The sequence below is a fragment of the Myotis daubentonii genome, chromosome 18 (genome assembly GCF_963259705.1).
Source record: "Myotis daubentonii chromosome 18, mMyoDau2.1, whole genome shotgun sequence".
Lineage (NCBI taxonomy): Eukaryota > Metazoa > Chordata > Mammalia > Chiroptera > Vespertilionidae > Myotis > Myotis daubentonii.
The window spans coordinates 11,129,940-11,150,441 of record NC_081857.1 but is presented as its reverse complement, the minus strand read 5'-3'; the positions used below and the strand labels follow the sequence as shown (position 1 = coordinate 11,150,441).

Here is a 20,502-nt window from a genome sequence, read left to right as displayed (position 1 = left end):
GCAGTCGGAAGATATGACCTCTCCTGGTCCTCAGGTCCTAATGAGGCAGACTTACAAGTCATAGATGTTTTCATTCCCAAATCTGAACAATTGCATCAGTTCTTAGGGATGTTTCACTGAGACAGAGGAGTTCTCAGTCCAGAGTTACTTACGGGTACAGGTTGCAGGGCTTGACCAGACTGAGTTTTTTAGGCAGATGATAGAGAAACCTCTCCCCTGGTAACCAGGGCGGCATTTATACCGCAAAGATGTTCCAATGGGAAACTCAACCTCATCAGTCCAACTTGTGGGCATGGCAGATGGAAGATATGGCGGGGCTTGGCATTGACCTGAAGACCAAGATCACAGGGACATTAGGGTCAATGAGGGAACTTCTATTCCACCTCCTGTTTTTCTCCAATATGCTTCATAGATGTGATCGAAGAAGAAAATGAACACTTTAATGCTGGTAAAAGGATTGCTTCCCTTAGCAGCAACTTTAGAAAAGAGCTTTTTAAAACAGCAACTATCCATTTTAAAAGTGCCTGCTATTTTGAAGGCAATTAAGATATATCTATACCTATCTCTATCTCTATCTCTATCTCTATCTCTATCTCTATCTCTATCTCTATCTCTATCGATATATATTTATATCTAATCTATATCTATTTTATCTATATCTATATATCTAATCTATTTGTTCTTTCACTGAAGGAAAAACTAATTCATAGCTTCACATTTTATCCATCAGAAAGTGCCTGGGCTCTGGCTTCCTTTACCCCATCCCTTTTGCATAATAATCAGCATGCATGCATTTCACCATGTATCTTCATTCCCAGTTGACCACCCAGACCTAGCAGCACAACAGCCTCTTCTCTGGCCTTCAGTGGTGGTCACAACTATTAAAAGATGTTGCGAAGTCAATACATCAGCACAGGAAAATTCAGCACATGCTTTGCAGACCAAACTCAACAACTAAACTTTGTGAGGACCTATATTTTATAATGCACATCTTGAATTAAATATTAGACTCATTTACTTCTTAAGATGTAAAGGTTTAAGTTAAACTAATAAAAGTACCATGTAGTCTTAAACAATCCTATGTAATAAAAGCTAATATGCAAATTGACTGAACGGCAGAACAACTGGTCGCTATGATGCTCACTGACCACCAGGGGGTAGATGCTCAACACAGGAGCTGCCCCATGGTGGTCAATGTACTCCCACAGGGGTAGTGCTGCTCAGCCAGAAGCCCTGAGCTGGTTCCATGGCTGGTGAGTGCAGCGGTGGTCGCAGGAGCCTCTCCCGCCTCCACAACAGTGCTAAGGATATCCGACTACTGCCTTAGGCCCAGACTGCGAGAGGGATGTCTGATTGCCAGCGCTAGGGATCGGTCCTAAGCCATCAGTCGGACATCCCCTGAGGGCTCCCAGACTGTGAGAGGGCTCAGGCCAGGCTGAGGGACCCCACCAAATGCATGAATTTCATGCACTGGGCCTCTAGTATGTAATAAAGAAGAAATAGCTATTGGAAAAGTATTTTACATTAGAAATAGGTTCTGTTCTGTTTTGATTAATCTTCTATTTCTTTCCACACACCTTATTACTTAATTTAAATAATGGAGGGTAGATTGTTCAATTTTATTAGGCTGTAAGTAATCAACTTTTGGATTTATTGATTTGTACTTATTTTACCTTTAAAAAAATTTTATTGAGCCTATTTGCTGCATTTAAAAATAATTTTTTTAAGATGGTAACTTAGATTTTTTTATTTTCAGCTTTACATAATTTCTGAAATAAGCATTTGTATTATTATTTTATTCTGAGGACAGACTTAGCTGTATTCTCAATGTTTTGATGTACCATATTTTCAGGTTTTTGAGTTTCTTAACTTTATTAAACTTATTGGGGTGTCATTGGTTAATGAAATTATATAGGTTTCCAGTGTACAAATGCATATTTTCAGTTCAAAATATTTGTTAATGGCCATTGTGATTTCTTTATTGACCCATGGCTTATTTAACAATGTTTTGCATAATTTAGAAACATTTGAGGTAATTTTTAGCAGTAGATTTATTATGAAGTTTTGAAATTGATTGACACTTGTATGTCTCAGCTTATAGTCAACTGATATGACTGTATCAAATGAATTTTTTTAAGGTGTGTCTGTGGTAGTGGGTATAGTGTTTGGGGTATGCCAGTGAGGCCCAATTAACAATTAATCATGTTTGCTAAAATCTTCTAGATACTTATATTGTATATTATATATAAATAGAAAGTTAAAGAAATAGGTAGAGATGAAATAAACATTATAAATGCTTTACTAATCATAATATAATATGATCATTAACTAACATTTAAATCCACAAAAATACAGTTAGAGTGAGTTTCTCTCTTGGTAATGATGGATAAAGCTATCTATCACTAGTTTTCTTGATACTTTCTACATTTTTGCTTTTATCAACCTTTGGTCAGTTGAGATTGAGGTGATGAGATTGACAGTGTTTCTCTGACAAAGAGCTTGCGTATGAGTTTGTGTGTCTGTGTGTGGGGGAGTGGTTGTCAGGTATGCTATTTTCTTACTTCCTTGAGTTGACCTTATTAGAATTATTTCACTCAGTGTTTCTATGCAAGACATTTCTGAAGTTACTTGTCCAATGGTGGAGGTTCCAGTAGGTAAAACTAGGCAGTGGACACCATACACACCTTCTCATCTGAGCATATACATGTAAACTGAAATATGTCACAAAACACAGAAAGCGAACAGGAATGCCCGTCCTTCCTACCTTGCATCACTACACAGCAGGGGCCAAGAGTGAGAGCTGACCTGAGGCCCAGGAGAGGGCAATAGAGACTGCTATATTGAACACTGTCATGCTTCCTTAGTGTGCTCCGAGGTATATAAATCCAATATCCCCGTGAATCATCCTGTACAACTGTTTTTTGGATTCCCTCCCTAAGTGCTGCTTAAGCTGTGCTCCTTCCACTCATTGACGCTGAGATGTCTCCATTTCAGACCTCCTATGGCTTTGAGGTCGTCTTGAGTGACTTCCTAGTCAGGGTCCCTTAGATGTGCATGGGGATTTTCAGGTTCCAAAACACTATCACAAACACTACCTCATGCAATTTTTGCAATAGCCCTCTCAGATAACAGGATGTCAAATATGCTCATTTTCTACTCATGGACACTGGAAGTTAGGGATGTTAACTGACTTGCTGGATCCCAGACCCCCCTTTGGTATGTAGCAGACACTGGACAAACCAGAACCCGGGTCTCCCAATGACAGAGATTTCATAAAACCTCACTACTCTGGGTCTATATGCATCCGCCTGGGAGGCATGGCTCTCTCAGACTTCTTTTCAACTCCAAAGTGCTGTGACATTGTCAGCATTCCATCAACACTTTGTTTATCTAAACTACTTTGGCAAGTAAATCACTAGTTAGCCTAGTTTACCAGTGGTCCGCAAACTCATTCGTCAACAGAGCCAAATATCAACAGTACTTCTTCAAAATAGACTCGCCCAGGCCGAAAACTGACTTCTGCACATGGGCCACGAAGTTTCAATCGCACTGTACGTGCACGTCCGCATGGTATTTTGTGGAAGAGCCACATTCAAGGGGCCAAAGAGCCGCATGTGGCTCACAAGCCACAGTTTGCCTACCATGGGTTTCGGCTATTTCACAATCGGAGGCTAGTGTGGTGACCTTAGTAAAATAAATTGGGGGGCAGTTAATAGTGTCTGAGATTGTTAACAGGGGGAAACTATCACAGTATTCTAATAAGAAGGGAGCCAGATACTCACATGGTCCACAGCAATTTCCAAGCACTGACAACAGCTGAGCTGGCTTACCTCACTGGCGACGCTTCTCTTCTGAAAATAAAACTTTAGGTTCTAGTACATTTCCTCCCCTAACAGGTTACTTTCTGATGTCTAAGGAGATGAAACATTAACACCAACTTTTCTGAAAACCTGGTTTTTCTTTTCCCATGAGAGAGGGCGCCATCCAATAACAAATGTAAAGTGTCTAGTGACAGGGAAGAGCCCAGCTCAGTTGACCAGAAGAGGCTGGGCAAACAGAAGCCAGGATGTCAGTGCAACTGAGATGTGGCCAAGGAGCCCCCGCAACTCAAAGGTCTTTTGGGAAAGCCAAAAATAAGAAGAGAAGGGCCCTCACTGAAGTTGTTTATCTAAAGTCAGAAGGAAGGAAGGAAGGAAGGAAGGGAAGGCATGACCTCAAAATTTCCATAATGGCTATAATGGTTTTATTTAGTTCTAAACTCATGGCTAAAATGGGTCCACTTTTCCAGGGTGCCTTCTCCCGGAGGCCAGCTGCGCTGAGGGTTCTGGGGGGACACTAGTTCTCCTAACCCCAAGTGCCCTGCCAAGGGTATGCCCTCAAGTAGCTGCTCAGTGAGTGCGTGTTGATGATGGAGGTGCTGGTTTGGGGAGGGCATGGGCTGAATATTGGCCGGATACAGGGCAGATTTCCGGGGAAAACCGCACCTCCCAGCACTGCTGGTCCAAACACCCCCATGGACAAAGCTCAGAGCTAATGACTGGGGAACAGAAATGAAGTGACAGGCTCTGGGTTCGACCATTTAGATGGCAGCCCCGTGAGGTAAGGCTAAGGGCGTTGCCATTTCACAGAAGAGGAAAGGGACGCAGGCAGGGCTCGTCACTTTCCCCACAGTTAAGAAGTTCCCAGGATTAGAACCCAGGCTGGTGGAATGCCCAGACCTCTTTCTGGCACTCGGACCAGCGCCCCGTCCTCACACAACCAGTCCTGGTCAGCAGGGAAGGCAAGGACTTCATGATGCGCCACCTGCGCATCTGCGCTCTCCCTGCGCTGGGGACGCTTAAGACCCTGCAGAGGGGAACCCGGCTCTACCCAGAGGCCAGGAGGGTCTGAGGACACAGAGGGGGTCGCAGAGCCCCCAGTGCACTCGCCCTCTCGCAGCTGAGCCCACTGGAAACGAACCCCCAGGATGCGGGGATCCGGAGGCTGCATCCCTGCTGGAGGCGCTCCCCGTGCCCGCCCGCCCGCATCTCACCCCAGGCAGCCGGCAGCGCGAGCAGCATGAGCACCGCCAGGAGGGCTCCTCTGGAGCCGGAGGGAGAGGGCGCTGGCGGCCACGGAGGCTCGGGGCTCCTCGGAGATCCGGCTCCCATCTTCCCCGGGCACCTCTAGGAACCCGACGTTCGCGGGAAGAAAATCCAAGTCACTAGAAAGCGCAGCTCAGAGGACGGAGACCACAGTCGAGGCGGTGCGCCCAGGATCTGAGGAGCGCAGTTGCGGAACAAAAAGCTTTTGACCACAGCTTCCCCTTAACGGGCGGGGGAGGGGGCCATGCCTGTTCCCGATTTGCATTGTTTCTAGCGAATTTGGCGTCGGAAGTCCACCTGCAGGTCCCACACCCCAGGATCACCGTCTCGCAGAACTTCAGCTCCTGTGTGTGCTCTGCCTGCCTGGGTGGGCAGGTCCAAGCGGTGGTTTCTCCTGGCTCCACTCCCTTATGCTCCTGCCTGACTTTTGTCCTTTGCAAAAATGTGCGTGGGTAGGTCGGTTCCCTAAATGCCTGCTGTCTGTGTTGACAGTTACAGCAACATGTGCAGGGTACAGGGACGGTGAAGAACGCATTTCTCTATGTTGAATTGAGATATACCGAGCCACTGAATGATTTTTTTTTAAAGGGTGACTAAATCAGATTTGAATTTTTAAAATATAATTCCGTCTGTAAGAGGGAGACTGGATTGGAAAAGGCAATAGTGCAGTGGTTCTCAACCTTCCTAATGCCACGACCCTTTAATACAGTTCCTCATGTTGTGGTGACCCCCAACCATAAAATTATTTTCGTTGCTACTTCATAACTGTAATTTTGCTACTGGTATGAATCGTAATGTAAATATCTGATATGCAGGATGTAGTTTCATTGTTACAAATTGAACATAATTAAAGCATAGTGATTAATCACAAAAACAATATGTAATTTTATATGTGTTTTCCGATGGTCTTAGGCGACCCCTGTGAAAGGGTCGTTCGACCCCAAAGGGGTCGCAACCCACAGGTTGAGAACTGCTGCAATAGTGGGTGGAGAGACCAGCAAGGAGGCGTTGCCATCACCGAGGGGAGTTTTGGTGGCGGCCTTGACTAGATAAAGTGGACAATTAGACGATATCGGAGGTGGAATGACCCAAATTTTTGCATTGGATTTTGGTTACTTCCCTTCTTAAGGTTAGTGGTGAGAAAAATAAAATCAACACTTCACCCCACGATTCTAAATGAATGGTTTTACCATTTATTGGAATTGAAAAACACGGGTGGGACATATTTGAAGCATGGGGCTAAGAGTTCAAGGATGAAATGGGTGTGTGTGGTCGGCTGAATAATAGCTCCACAAAGATGTCCATATCCTAATTCCTAATTCCTGTGAATATGTTTTCTTATGTAACGAGGGGTTTTAGATGTGAGCGTATTGAGGAAGTTGAGATGGGGGTACCCCTGGGGTATTTGACTGGTAATGTAGTCACCGGGTCCTTGTTAGAGGGAGGCAGTAGGTCTGCTGGGAGAGGGTGATGACTGAAGCAGAGATTGGATGCTGCCAAAATCCAGGAATGACAGCCACCTCTAGAAGCTGATAAAGGCCAGTCAGGAATTCCCTGCCTGCAGAAGGCACCCATCCTGGCAACACCGTGGTTTTAGCCCTGTCAGACTCTTTTTGGACTTCTGAAGAGAACTGTAAAAGGATACATCTGTGTCATTTTAATCTACAAGGTACATGTCACAGCAGTGGCAGGAAACTAATATGGAGGGGAGAGAGGATTGATGGATCAAGGAAAAGTGTGAAAGTCTTTTGTTTTTGTTTTGTTTTTAACTGAGAAAGCTTGGGTATGGGACAGATGGAGTATACTGAGGTCCCAGGGAAGTGGGAATGTTCTAGGAAAAGCTTGGGAATATAGGCAGTGTGTTAATGATGAAGCTGGCTTTTCAGAAAGGCCCAAGAAGAGAGCTTTTAAAAAGAAAACATTTAACATTTTTGTGTAAATCATAGATCTCTTCGCCTGTTTGGTAAAACCTATGGATCCTTTCTCAGAATTATTTTTAAACTAGAGGCCCGGTGCATGACATTTGTATACTGGGGGTGGGGTTGGGGGAGCCTCAGCCCAGCCTGTGCCCACTTGCAGTCTGGGACCCCTCAGGGGATGTCTGCCTGCTGGCTTAGTGGGGAGCGGGCCTAAGCCGGCAGGCGGACATCCCCCAAGGGGTCCTTAGCGCTGCCGCAGAGGCCAGAGAGGCTGCCACCACTGCTGCTGTGCTGAGTGGTGCTCCCCCTGTGGGAGTGCACTGACCACCAGGGGGCAGCTCCTGCGTTGAGCATCTGCCCCCTGGTGGTCAGTGTGCATCATAGAGACCGGTTGTTCCACTGTTCAGCCAATTTGCATATTAGCCTTTTATTATATAGGATGCATAAAATAAAGTACATGGGATTACAAAGCAAACCAGTTATGGAGAGTCAGCTCTAGCCCTGAACCTTGTAGGTCTTTAGCTCTGAGACAAGAACCCAAATTTCAAAATTCTTAGGAACAAGAGTCAGAGTTGGAATGAGTTGAATGGAGAGTGGAGAAATTCCAAATATTAAATGCTGTCGAGCGGGAAGAGGCTTTGAAAAGATATTGTAGCAGATATTTCAGTAAATGTGTGAGGTCTTTTCTCCCCCATGCAAAGCTGTGACTCAGAGTGGAGCAAAGATACTCAAGGTGGAAAACTATACTCAGTGCAGTTTCACAAACAGAGACCCAAAGTCCAGCAAACCTATCTAAATCAGCATCATAGCCTTAGCTCACATAAAGATTCCAGAATACTGTCTTTATTTGTTCCTGCCTACTCAAGTCTCAGCTCCTACCCTCACTCGTTGAGAAAGGACAGTGTCCCAAATGCGAGGTATTTTTTTTTATTTTCCATTACTTTCTCTTTTAAGATTCTACTGCAAGAAATATATACATTGATCATATCACTTATTGTACTTCCTTTTTAATAGGTCTAGTACCATTCTCTCAAGGCCCTCTTATCATCCTTTTAAGCTATTCTCAACAGAGAAATGGAACAAGAAGCCATATCCTAGTAGGCTGATGACTCAATTCCTCAGCCTTACGTCACATGCTATCAGAATGCACCAGTCATTACCACTTCCTGTGCATTAATCTCTAACATCTGCTTTCTCTCCTCATTGCTTGAAAGTTTAACTTCTAGTTCACAGCAACCTTCTCCATTCCCCCTGCGTTAATAGCCCTCAGTGATTCGATATTCCCAGTAATGCTATTTTCGAACACCTGCCCTTTCAGGGCCTTCATCTTCTCTGCCAATGATCTTATCTTTTACTCTACTCTGCCACTTATGCCCATGGAAGTACCTTCGATTTTATTCTCTTTGAGCTATAATACCTCCAGAATTTCAACCATTTCACTGTCCAGCTACCAAAATCTATCCTTCTCGTTTGCCCGGACCCAACCATCTTTGTATTTCTCAGTACCCACAACCCATTGATCTCACCACCGTCTTTCAGTCTCAAACCCCCTTAGTGTCCTCACTTTCCACCTTACCAGGTTAAATTCCATGGTCCATCGTTGTAATCACTATCTTGCATACATCCTGAGCTTCCTTGTTTATTTCCCACTTTATTACATGCTTTAGACAAACAATAATCCTGGATAGAGTCAATTCTGCATAATTTTTCTCCTGTACCCAAGGCACTGAATGTGGCTAGAGAAAAACCTGTATCCATGATGCCTAATCTTACTTTAAAGATGGCTCCTTTCAAATGGACCACTGTGATGCTGCTAGTATTCCTAATGTACTTGCCTAGTCCATTTACTCCATCATTCCCCTAAGTGGCTATTTCATATTTTTATATTAACATTGAATGCATACATCTCCTACATCATTCTCAATCTCTGCTTATAGCTTTGCTGCTTTTCTTCAGAGAAAAATAGAAGCAATCAAAGAGAATTTCCACAAACTTCTCTCATCACTTCACCCCAAGGCCTGTATCCGGCCTATTTAGCTTCCTTATCTCCCATTAGTATGGTTTACACTGTTCACACCATTATCTAAGGCTCACCTCCATAGCAGTAGAGATCATCTGCTCTCACTTTTTCAAAAACATCACTCCAGGAATGTTCCTCTCGCTTCAGTATCACTGTTTCCCCCTTTCTAATACAGTTTACCTTACGCATGCAAATATGTCACTTCTCTAAAACAGCAGGCATAGTTCTTTGTTTTCCTTCTAATGGTCCTTTTGCTGGGAATACTTTTTGACCAGATATCTGTCTGCATGGTTACCTCCCTCATCTTTTGCTCAAGTGTGACTCTTTAATGAAGCCTTCATTGGCCACTATTAACAATGGCCTATCCACTGAACTTTCTTTCCTCTCTCACTGATTTAGATAATCTAAAATATTGTACTTATATCTTTTTATATATATAGATCTGCTTATTGTCTCTCTCCTCAGTAACATAAAGGCTACACGGGCACTGTCATTTTACCACTGCTAAATCCCATGACCTAAAACATTGCTTAGCACACCGAAGGATGTACATAATTATTTGTTGAGTGTATGAGTGAAATGATTGAGGGAGCTATGGTTAGCTGTTTTCTTAGATACAGCAGTGGTAAAGGGAAGGGTACATCAATTCTACTCCAGCTCCATCTGTGGGCAGACAGCTCAAGCCTTGACATCTGCTAGTTCACTGCCCTGGCCCTAGTAAGTGGTTCAGTGGAGATATGTGCCATTTTTTGACAAATTAGAGCTAATGAAGGGACTTTTGAAGGAGTTATTAGAGAGAAGCTCTTTGTGCTGGAATGCTAAGCTGACAAGGTGTGTGTTTGGCTTTGTCAGCAAATACTTTTCCAGTTTTTAGGGAGTGTTGACCACAGAAGGAGGCCAGCGAGGAAAAGCAGAACTGGGGGGAGGGGAGAATAGATTCCTGAGGATGTGATTTGAATGTTTTCCTGTTTTGACTGAAGCAGCAGAACCTGTGATCTTTTCTGTCATGTGATGTAATAAATTTTGATCTAAGCCAGTGGGAGATAAGATTTCTGTGACTTGGAGATGAATGGGTACTAGCTGCACCAGGTGGGCAGGTGGAAAGGAGCCAGTGATGAGAGAGGGTATAACTGATGGAGCCATGTCCTGGAAGAAACAGGGAGTGTGTGTGTGGTGGGGGGGGGAGGGGGGGGAGAACAGTGTAGTCTGTGAATGTGGTCAGTGGAATTGATGAATGGATATAGATAAGCTTAGAGGTGGAAGGAGAGGATATTGAGAGAGATACCCTGTGATGTTTTCATCTGCTAAGTGAAAGATGGATAATAGGGATGATGATAAAAGGGAGCAGATGGCCTGAAGTGCATGAACAGATAATGGGGAGAAATGAAAATGGCACTGTGAATGAATAATCTATGTTGAACAACATCTCACTTCTGGGTATATATCCAACCGATCTGAAAGCAATGTCTTCAGGAGATATTTGCTGCACACCTGTGTTCTAAGTAGTGTTATTTCCAACAGCCATGAGGTGACAACAAGCCAAATGTTCATTGACAAATAAATGGATAAACAAAATATATATACATGCAATGATCTATCTAGCCTGAAAAAGAAAGTACATTCTGGCACATGTTGCAATAGGGATGGACCCTGAGGACAACATGCTAAGTGAAATTCATGTGTCACAGAAGGAAAATACTGTATGGTTCCACCTATATGAAGTACCTAAATTAGTTAAATTCACAGGAACAAAAAGTAAATGGTGGTTGTCAGGGACTGGAGGAAAGGAGGAATGTAAAGTTTTTGTCTAAAGGAAATAGCATTTAATTTTTATAACACAGAAAAGTTCTAGAGATCTATTGCACAACGATATAAACATACTTAACACATCTGTAATGTACACTTAAAAAAAAGGATTCTGATGAAAAATTTTGTTATATACTTTTTACCACAATTTATAAAAAGCTGTCAAACAGCATATATAGTCAGAGAGGAGATGGGGAGAATAATTTTTGGTAGCCAGTGAGCAGGATTTTATTTTCTCAATAGATTAAATGCTGGAACAGAGACAATCAACAGCTGGCTTTAGAGAATGACCAGAGAGAAGAGTGTGGTGATGCATGGGGGGGAAGTAGATCGTTGGACAAATGTAAGAGAAATTCTTAAGGACGAGGGAATTAAATTTGTGATTTAAGACTTTGGCCAAAAAAAACAAGGTGGTGGTACCTAGAATGCATGTTAAATTACAAACTCTAAAACCCTGAGTATGTCTGTATTCAGGAATTCATTGAATCCAGAAAAATATCATATAAGGCACATTTTTAAATTTATTTTAATAACAAATGTACATACTATTAAATGACATTTTATAAGCAGCTAGAGATTCTGATAAAACTGCCTATGAAACACCCAAAGTGTAAATTGTACACCAAAATGTTACAATTAAAACTTGACTCTCTTAAAAAAAATTGTGCAAATGAGAATTACTGAGTGATTGAGGAAAGGCAAATAAATCAATAAATTCTGCCCAAAAAAATACCCCAATAACCAAAGGCAATATATTGTGAGAAAAATTCAAGCCAAGTGAAGAAGTGAAATATTTAATCATATCTGAGAAGGAAACTACTATTATAGTAAACTTCCCAACAAAGTTATGTGACTCATAACCACAGCAAATGCTTCATACTTTGCTTAATTAAAACCACACTATAACCAAAAGAATATGGTAATTGAGAATGCTGATTATAAAAAAAGAAGAGTCTGCATATAAAAACAGTTCACTTTAGTGCCTTCCTAGGAAAGGTGACTCCTCAGAGCCACTAGTATGTAACTGCTTATAGCCAAAGCCTGGCTCCAGGCACATCACAGGCGAGGCTTCAGAAAGTCCTTGGAGAGCAGGTGGCAGTGACACTGGGCTCCCATCTTTCTCATCAGGCAAACGTTCCTTGTGCTGCTCGAGAATAAGTGCAAACAGGAAGGTACAGCTTAAGACATCATTTCGGTGATGGGGAGCCCATACAGATAGGCTTGCTGATATTCAAATGGTTTCTTTCCAACCCGTGTTCAGCTGCATTCCAAGCATGAAGGCACACTGAAATAAGAGTTCCTGGTTAGGAGGCAGCATGAACAGCATTGGTTTGAGTCAAAGTTTAAATAATGGGAATGTTAACATTTTCTGTACAGACCAATTGTAAGTGCTAGAACGAATAAAGCATCAAGCCATAGTCTCATCCTCATTCATTCACACCTTCAGTGAACAAATACTGATGTAATAGCTTTACTTTGGGTCCCCACAGGTTTGGATTTAGAGATCGCTCTGGCCTCCCCTGTTCTCCTCAACCGCATTCTTCTGACTCACCAACAGCAAATAAACTTTTCTTGCTCCACTGCCACAGCAGTTTTTCTGTATCTTGCTCATCCTATATAATAAAAGGCTAATACGCAAATAGACCGAACGGTGGAACGACCGGTCACTATGATGCGCACTGACCACCAGGGAGCAGATGCTCAATGCAGGAGCTGCCCCCTGGTGGTCAGTGCGCTCCCACAGGGGGAGCGCCGCTCAGTCAGAAGCCTGGCTCAGGGCTGGTGAGTGCAGCAGCAGTGACAGGAGCCTCTCCCGCCTCCGCGGCAGTGCTAAGGCTATCCGACTGCCAGCTTAGGCCAGCTCCCTGTGGGACATCCCCGGAGGGCTCCCGAACTGTAAGAGGGCACAGGCTGGCCTGAGGGACCCCACGAACAGTGCACAAATTTTGTGCACCAGGCCTCTAGTGGTATATATTCTTATGTGTGTCTTATTTTTTATTTTACTATAAAAGTTCCAAGAGATCAGAGGTGGTATCTTTATTTTATAGATTATGTAGGATAAAGCCGTTTGAAGTCACATTTGAGCTTGAATGCTACCTTTGCCAATGAATGACCCAAATCTAATTTAAAACTGTCAGCAAATCCTCTGATCACTGTGAGAAAAATGTATGCAGAACCTGACCTCTTCCCACCAGCTTGGTGGTAGCCACTCACAGCATAAGCCTGGATAATTGTGATGGAGTCCTCAGTGATTCCCTATTTTCCACCCTTGGTGTCTTACACTCCATTCTTGACATAGCAGTAAAGGTGACCATTAGCTTTTCCACTTAACCATTCCAATGGTTCCCAGCTTAGAATAAACACCAAGTTCATTCAATGACCTAGCATACTCCACATGATGGATCGTCTCCTCCTCCTCCCCTTCCCTCTCTGATTTCATCTCTGCCACTTTCTCCCGTGGCCAGCCATAGTGGGCCACACTGGCCACTGCATGCACACCACACCTTATGATCTTTGCACTTGCTGTTCTTTCTTTCTGCAATGTTCTTCCCCCACATGGCTGGCTCCTTACTTCACTCCAATCTTTACTCAAATGCCATTTTCTTAGTGAAGTCTTCCCTTCCAACTACCCTGCCCTCTCTATCCCCTTTTCCTGCTTTATTTGTGTTCATAATAGTTCACTTACCATCTTCTTATTTATATTATTCTTACTCACTTTGCTATTTAAGTATTTGTTGAATGGATAAATGAATAAAACATAACAGGAATATTAATTGGCAACATGATCTAATTATATTCATTTCTAGGCATGATTTAAAAACTGCAAAAGAACAGTAAATACTTCACACTGTGCTTATTGATGAGTAGAATTTGAATAACATTTTGACATGGAAATTAATAAAACAATTTATTTTAATTAAATACCTGTTTATTTTCTGGTTAGCTTGCTGGGTTGTATGGATCAATAGAATATACTTCTCGTGTTTCTAAGCGAAGATCTCCTTCTGTAGGGCTTTTATTTGTATAATAATTGCTAAATGGAAGAAGGAAGAAAAAAGTAAAATCTTTACTCATTGGCTGTGATTACTACAAAGATCTAACAGTTGTTTTCTTTCCATAATTCCCAATGCATGATAAGTACTTTTCATGGATGATACTATTTTATTGTCCTAAGTAACCAATGAAATAATCACTAAAATCCCCAATTTTGGAAAGGGCCATAAAAATAAACGACTTGGTAGGTTGCTAAGTGCCCTGGTCAAAAGTTGACATTACACAGATTTACTTTAGATCCAGGACTTCAATGACTAATAACTATGACCCCCCATTTGGGAAAAAAAAAAAAATCAAAGCTTTTTTTTTTTTCGGACATCATCATAGATTTGCCTTTTTTGGGACATAATCTTCAAATCTAACTTAAAAGGAACATTTTATATTTGATGTTTAATACATAGTCATATACCACCGAAAGCTTTAAATGATTTTAAGTGGGTATTTTTATTTTTCCTCTTTGAAAGCACATATACTTTGCTGTGCTTCTAAAACCACCTTGCTGAAATTAGGAAAGGACAAGAAAATGTCACTATTCTACCACATAGAACTCTGAAATAAAGTATTACAAAATTGCTGGGAAACAAAGATTACTTCTAGGGTTACTTACAGCATTCCCCTAACTACCGTATTTTAGAGGTCAGATTACAGGAAGATACATTAAGAATGTTATAAAATGGTAATTTTAGGTCAATTTAACATTTAGATTTTATGAAAATATCTGAGACGCCTAGAAAAGAATAGTTTCTCCTCCAAATGTTTAGATGGCTTTTATAAATATTTAATTTTGTTACAAGACATCCATTGTAAAGTGATTATTCATCTCATTTGCAAAAAGTACTTAAGGCAGGTGAAATGTCTGTATCAACTATAAAAAAATATATTGAATTTGGTTAGAAAATGGAAATAAAACAAGAAGGTGATGCTTAGGAATTTGGTTTAATATAAACATTTGGTTCCTATCAATGGAGGCACTTAAATAATAGTATGTGTTGTAATCATGTTAATAAACTTCATAATCATCATGAACATAATTATTTCAGGTTGTAGCATTCCCAAAGGTTGCATATTCTCCTACACATGCTATGTCTTGATAGGAAATTTAGGAAGGAGCATGAAGGAAAAAGATAGAGACCACATTCTCTACTTATTTAAATGTGTTATTATTCTTGGCTAAAATTATCTTCTAACTTCCTGCGAGGAAAGGCATGCAAATGACATCCCTCTGTTGTTTCTTTGTTTGTTTTTTCTTTTGAGACCTTTTTCTCCCTTGAATTGTGTGAAACAACTGTTTCCTAACTTTCCTCCTACTTCTGACTGTTCTTCCCCTCCTGCCTCTTAAGCATTACTGTTCTGGGATTGGTTTTCATCATATTTTTACCTTTTAAGGTTTTTTTTTTGGCACCAAGGCTTCCATTGTGATGTAAGCGTCACCTATCTGAATTCAGGCCCCTCTCTTGAGTCCTACATCGCAAGTGCCACAAAGTGGCAAGGTCAGCACGGAACTCATCATCTTTCCCCACAAACCTGCCCTTTCCCTCTTTTGGTGAAACACTGGGACCTCAAATGACCTCCACTTGGCTCGTTCTCTGTGCCCCCTTCTCCCTCCTTTCCACAGGACACCCAGTCCTGGAAATCCTAGGCTCTCAACAGTGGAGATGCGTCCTGCACCTGCTCCATCCTCTGGACCCCTGCCACTGCTGCTTCGGCTGATGGCCCAACCCTGCCCCTTCTCTTAAAAATTCGAATCTGAACACGTTTTTCTCTTGCTTCAGTTCCTATCGGATAAACCCTAACTCCTTGTTATGGCCTGAAGGCTTCTGATGATCTAGCTCCTAACCACCTTCTTAGACTCCCCAAATGTCTGTTAAGTGGAACATTAGTTCCATGGGTTGTTAAACACATTATGTGAGAGAGGGAGAAAGAAAAAACTTGTGTAGTCCAACTAGTTTAGGGAACATTGGTTTAAAAAACATGAAACTGGCTTCTTTATTATAGGACTTTATGGAAAAGAAGCTAATTTCTCACAAATTAGTCTATAGACTTAAATGCAATCACAACATGTCTGTTTTTAGAAATTACAAATGATCTAAAATCACCTGAAAGAACAAACAGAAGAGAATAGAGGGAAAAAATCCTAAAAAAAAAAAAAAAAAGTGATAGCAAGGGAATTCCTGCCCTACCAAATATTATAAAAGTAGAAAGCCATACTTATTAAATACAAAGTGATTTTAATAAAATAGGTCAATGAAGGAGAAAAAGGAGCCCAGAAACACAAAATATGCAAATATGTTAATATTTGATATTTGATCAAGTTAGGACAAACTTTCTGGAAAGTCATTTGGCAATATTTATTATGCGTCTTAAAACATCATACACTTATCCCTAGAAATTCTAGAAATCTATGCTCTGGAAATAAGTACATGTATGTGAAAAGGTTTATTAAAGGCGTTCATATCTTTATTATCAAGATAAATATGGAAGCAACCGAAAATTACCACAGACATACATGAAACAGAACAATAATCTATTATATAATTAAAAAGAAAGCATGATTTCAAGACACAAAAATATGTACATACGCAAAATGAAAAAAAATTAAGGCAGGAGATTATAATGCCAAAATCTCAATTTTAAAAGAAAAAAAGAATGTAAGAAAAAGGTCAGATGGGATATACCAAAATACCTGCATTTGTTTCCACTAGGCTTTTTGTCTTTCTGCTTTCTAGAATTTTTGTGATGAGTCATCTGAATGATGACTCATGATTTAAATACGCGCCCGATATCATTTAAGATCTGCCAGTTAGGGCTTCCCATGTGTTACATAAAAGCCACATTACAGTTCTCACATTGCTATACTCCTTTCAGGTAACTTGTGCTTCCACGTTTAGTTTCAGGCAAGAAGCTGAAACCTTAGTGAACTTTGGCCAAGCATGCATTGAACTTACCGTTTTCTGTGTCTGGGTATCAGGTATAAGGTGACAGCAGTCAAGAAGAGAAGAAATAGCAAACCTACAGAAAGGCCTAGAAAATAAAACAGCAAGTATCAAACGCCAGAAAAATGTGACCTATATCGTTTAGAAGTGATTGTGGGGCCTAGTCCTAGTGGAGGGGAATATGGTATGTTACTTTTTTTTTTAAAAACTGTAACTGATTCTTTCTTAAAAAAAATATATATTTTTTGATTCTTTTACAGAGAGGAAGGGAGAGGGATAGCGAGTTAGAAACATCGATGAGAGAGAGAGAAACATCGATCAGCTGCCTCTTGCACGCCCCCGACTGGGGATGTGCCTGCAACCAAGGTACATGCCCTTGACCGGAATCGAACCTGGGACCCTTCAGTCTGCAGGCCGATGCTCTATCCACTGAGCCAAACCGGTTAGGGTAGCACCAAGCATTTGAAGACATGGTTCCAGTCAAGCTCTGTGGAGCTTTTCTGTTCCTTTCAGTTTTTGTAGTAATATTCCAGTCACTGGGGTAAAATTAGGAGCTCAGAAGAGCAGGATCCCACAATTGTGTATAACATCTGACTGTCAGTTGTGAAATAGTTTTTCTACTGTAAAATAAGCCAGTCTATTCTGATAATGCCAAATCATGCTAAAGACTAAGAGTTAATGTAAACTAAACTTTCAACTTAAAAACTGAGAATAGCTGGCTGTTCTAATTATTTATACAACTCTACCCAAAAGTGACAGTTTGTAATGTGAAGGGCACATTAAAAATTCCATAACCACCAAAAGAGGTAAATTTCTTATGAGTTAAAGAAAAAAAATTAGTAATACTCAGGCAGGATACAAGACCTCACATTTTATATAAATTTTTATAAAATATCATTTGATCAAATTCAAGTATTTAGGTGTAAAGGGTCTGAATCTCAAATTGTTTTGCAATGATAATAATAATGTGTTGGATGTACGTAGGTAGATATAAATGGATTAAAGCAAATGTAGCAAAATATAAACAATTGGTAAATATAGCTAAATTATATATCGAAGCTTTTATTACAATATTTTTGTAACTTTTCTTTAAGTTTGAAATTATTTCAAAGTATAAAGTTAAAAACAAAATAATGACCTAAAACTGTTCAAAGTTTATTTTAAAAAGATCATTAGAACATTCTTTAAGTAATTAAGAGAACTTACCACCAACAAGAGGAGTGAGTGAGCCTAAAAAGAATCCAAAATCATGAACATATTAGTCGAGTTGCATGATTCAATGAAGTCCAAAGACCCATGGCAATGTCTGAAGTTAGCATTCTCTCAAAGTTATCACTCTTATCTCTCTAATTCTATTAAAAATATTAATTGGAACCTTAAGTCTACCCACTCTTCCTTCATTTTTTATATAACAACTCATTGGACTTTAAAAATATTTTCACTTTAATTAAGTTGGAGTAGTTCACCAAATAAAAAAACCAATATGCTCAGTGTAACCAGGGATTTCTCGGGTTAGAAAGCAAATATTAAGTGTTATAACTGGTTTGTTAACATATCTTTTGAGGCCCCTGTCAAACTGTTAAGCACTGATAAACCAAGATATACAAAATGTAATGTTAGCTTCTTACAAAATGTAATGTTAGCTTCTTACAAAATGTAATGTTAGCTTTGCACCTTTTAAGTTAGTGTTCCTCTACTTTCTTTCTTTACTTCCTTCATCCTTAGAAAGTTCTGCTTCTTCTAGATTAGACAACCTACTTCAAATCTATCATATCACTGGTTACAGGCCTATGTCAATTTAAAATCCAGGAGTCCTTAATACTGAGGGATGCCCCTTACTGTCTTTCTCTAGTGAGACAAGTATCAGCAAAGTCCCTTGTACTTACCTTGTGATTTGCAAACAGCAAGGGGAGGGTTCCATCCGTGATCCTCCAGGCACTGGCTCTGGGGACTGCCTTCCAGGGTATATCCCTCTTCACACTCCAAATTAACAACTGCTCCATGCTGGTACTTTTTCCCAGACTCCAGCCCCTTCTGGATCCCATTCATATACTCTGGGGAGCTACAGTTTACCTCTGAAATGAAAGGAATCTAATTTACCCGTGAGGTAGACACTGCTCTTAATGGAAAGTTCTATGAAACCATTAACTTAGTTAATTCTCAGTAAAGAAAGCTTCCTTGAAATAACAAAATGATAACTTAGGTAGAGTCTTTCAGTGTCAGCCATCTATTTCAATAACCTCTAGGTAACTTAAGCCTGATTGTTTTCCTTACTTTTGCTTTAGCTTCTAACTAATAGCTGGTTAATGTTAATGACTTGTTAGGGCTAAATGGGTACAAATTCTAAATTACTGTTTTATCAGTACCGACTCTTCCTCTCCAATTCTTCATACACGTACATACTTCCTCTTTTCTTCTTTCATCTCTTCAGTGTAGGGGTCAGTACTGTGAGATTTTGGAGATGAATCCTGACTCTAGGACTTCCTAATGTGTGACCTTGGAAAAGTTATAAATCTCTTCATTCTACTGAGACTTCATCTCTAATATGGGAATAATAATGGCACCACCTTCATATGGTTCTCAAAAAGATTAAATGACAATGCACTCAAAATGCAGTGCACAGTATCAGACAGACAGCAAAAAGTGCTCAACAAATATTACATATTAACTCAATTCTCATATTGCATATGCTTAATGAAACATAAAAAATATACCCATAATCCTACCATCACTCAAAGGAAATACATTGAAAAAATCATTGTGCTTTTTCATTAGTATTTTGCCAGATGCATGCTTATAATAACTACAATCACAGTGTAACTCCAGTCTACACTTTGGTTGTTTAATTTACATAAGCATTTCAATTTTCTATATTTAAATGACTTCATAAGTGATCACTCAACAGAGACTACACTCTAAGTCACGTTTCTTATTCTGTAATATTTAGATCAACTACATGTATTCATCCAAGGAAATACATCTAATTAAATTATCTAACTGAGGCATTTATTTGGTGACTTTAAGTTGAAAGTACCTAACTGCATATATTTATTTGGGACAAATCTGAGTTAAAAAAGATAAATAATGCACCTTTACAAAAAGGGGCAGGGTGGCTCCAGGTGCCCTCGTGTGTGCAAATAAGGAGTGCCTCTCCCACCAGCAGGTAGCCTTCGTCACAGCGGTACATGATTGACATTCCAGGCGAAAATCGAGCTCTCTCGCCACCAGTATGATTCCCATTGGCCATCTTAAGTGGAGGTTGACATCCTACGACGGCTTAAACGCCAATAAAAAAGGGTCTTTCATTTAGTACAGAGGAACACATAGCCAACACTATCTGTGAGGGATGGCCATATAGGAAGAATGCAGGCAACAAGCCAACCAGTTGGTATCTAGTAATACCCATTCCACACAAACCCAGCAGGACTGGCCAGAGAGTTCTGCCTACATATGGGGGATATGACCTGAAGAAAAAGGTCAAAAGTAAGGTAATGAAACCTCAATGGTTGCAGCCCACAATTGTACTCTATCAGCCAATAGTATTCTTTCATTTTCCTTTTAAATAGCAGAAAGCTTGTGCTCTAAGGGTCACACAAGTAGCCATGGAGTGAAGCCACCAGATATGACAAAGGGGAAAGAACGTGCCCTTCTACAAATGACAGCCAAAGCCCAATTCAAGCAACTGT

At 40.6% G+C, this 20,502-nt stretch overlaps 2 protein-coding genes across 13 annotated transcripts in view; both read right to left on the bottom strand.

Moving 5' to 3' along the window:
* The window catches only part of CR1 (complement C3b/C4b receptor 1 (Knops blood group)), a 125,503-nt gene extending 119,899 nt beyond the window's left edge, over positions 1 to 5,604 (bottom strand). For 2 of the 3 annotated variants that reach the window (XM_059675375.1, XM_059675376.1), the window contains exons 1-2: positions 5,033 to 5,604; positions 153 to 329 (exon numbers count right to left, since the gene is read on the bottom strand). In XM_059675375.1, coding sequence (XP_059531358.1) covers positions 153 to 329; positions 5,033 to 5,150 — 295 coding nt within the window. In that variant the 5' untranslated portion in view covers positions 5,151 to 5,604. The remainder of the gene's footprint in view (positions 1 to 152; positions 330 to 5,032) is intronic. The other variant, XM_059675377.1, reaches the window with a different exon arrangement.
* Positions 5,605 to 11,335: 5,731 nt separating this feature from the next.
* CR2 (complement C3d receptor 2) overlaps positions 11,336 to 20,502 on the bottom strand; it is a 29,771-nt gene continuing 20,604 nt past the window's right edge. For 4 of the 10 annotated variants that reach the window (XM_059675379.1, XM_059675380.1, XM_059675382.1 and 1 more), the window contains 6 exons: positions 19,907 to 20,092; positions 18,703 to 18,891; positions 18,023 to 18,046; positions 16,829 to 16,904; positions 13,755 to 13,863; positions 11,336 to 12,114 (listed from right to left, as the gene is read on the bottom strand). In XM_059675379.1, the coding sequence (XP_059531362.1) occupies positions 13,770 to 13,863; positions 16,829 to 16,904; positions 18,023 to 18,046; positions 18,703 to 18,891; positions 19,907 to 20,092 (569 nt within the window). In that variant the 3' untranslated portion in view covers positions 11,336 to 12,114; positions 13,755 to 13,769. The remainder of the gene's footprint in view (positions 12,115 to 13,754; positions 13,864 to 16,828; positions 16,905 to 18,022; positions 18,047 to 18,702; positions 18,892 to 19,906; positions 20,093 to 20,502) is intronic. The other 6 variants (XM_059675383.1, XM_059675385.1, XM_059675386.1 and 3 more) reach the window with 3 other exon arrangements.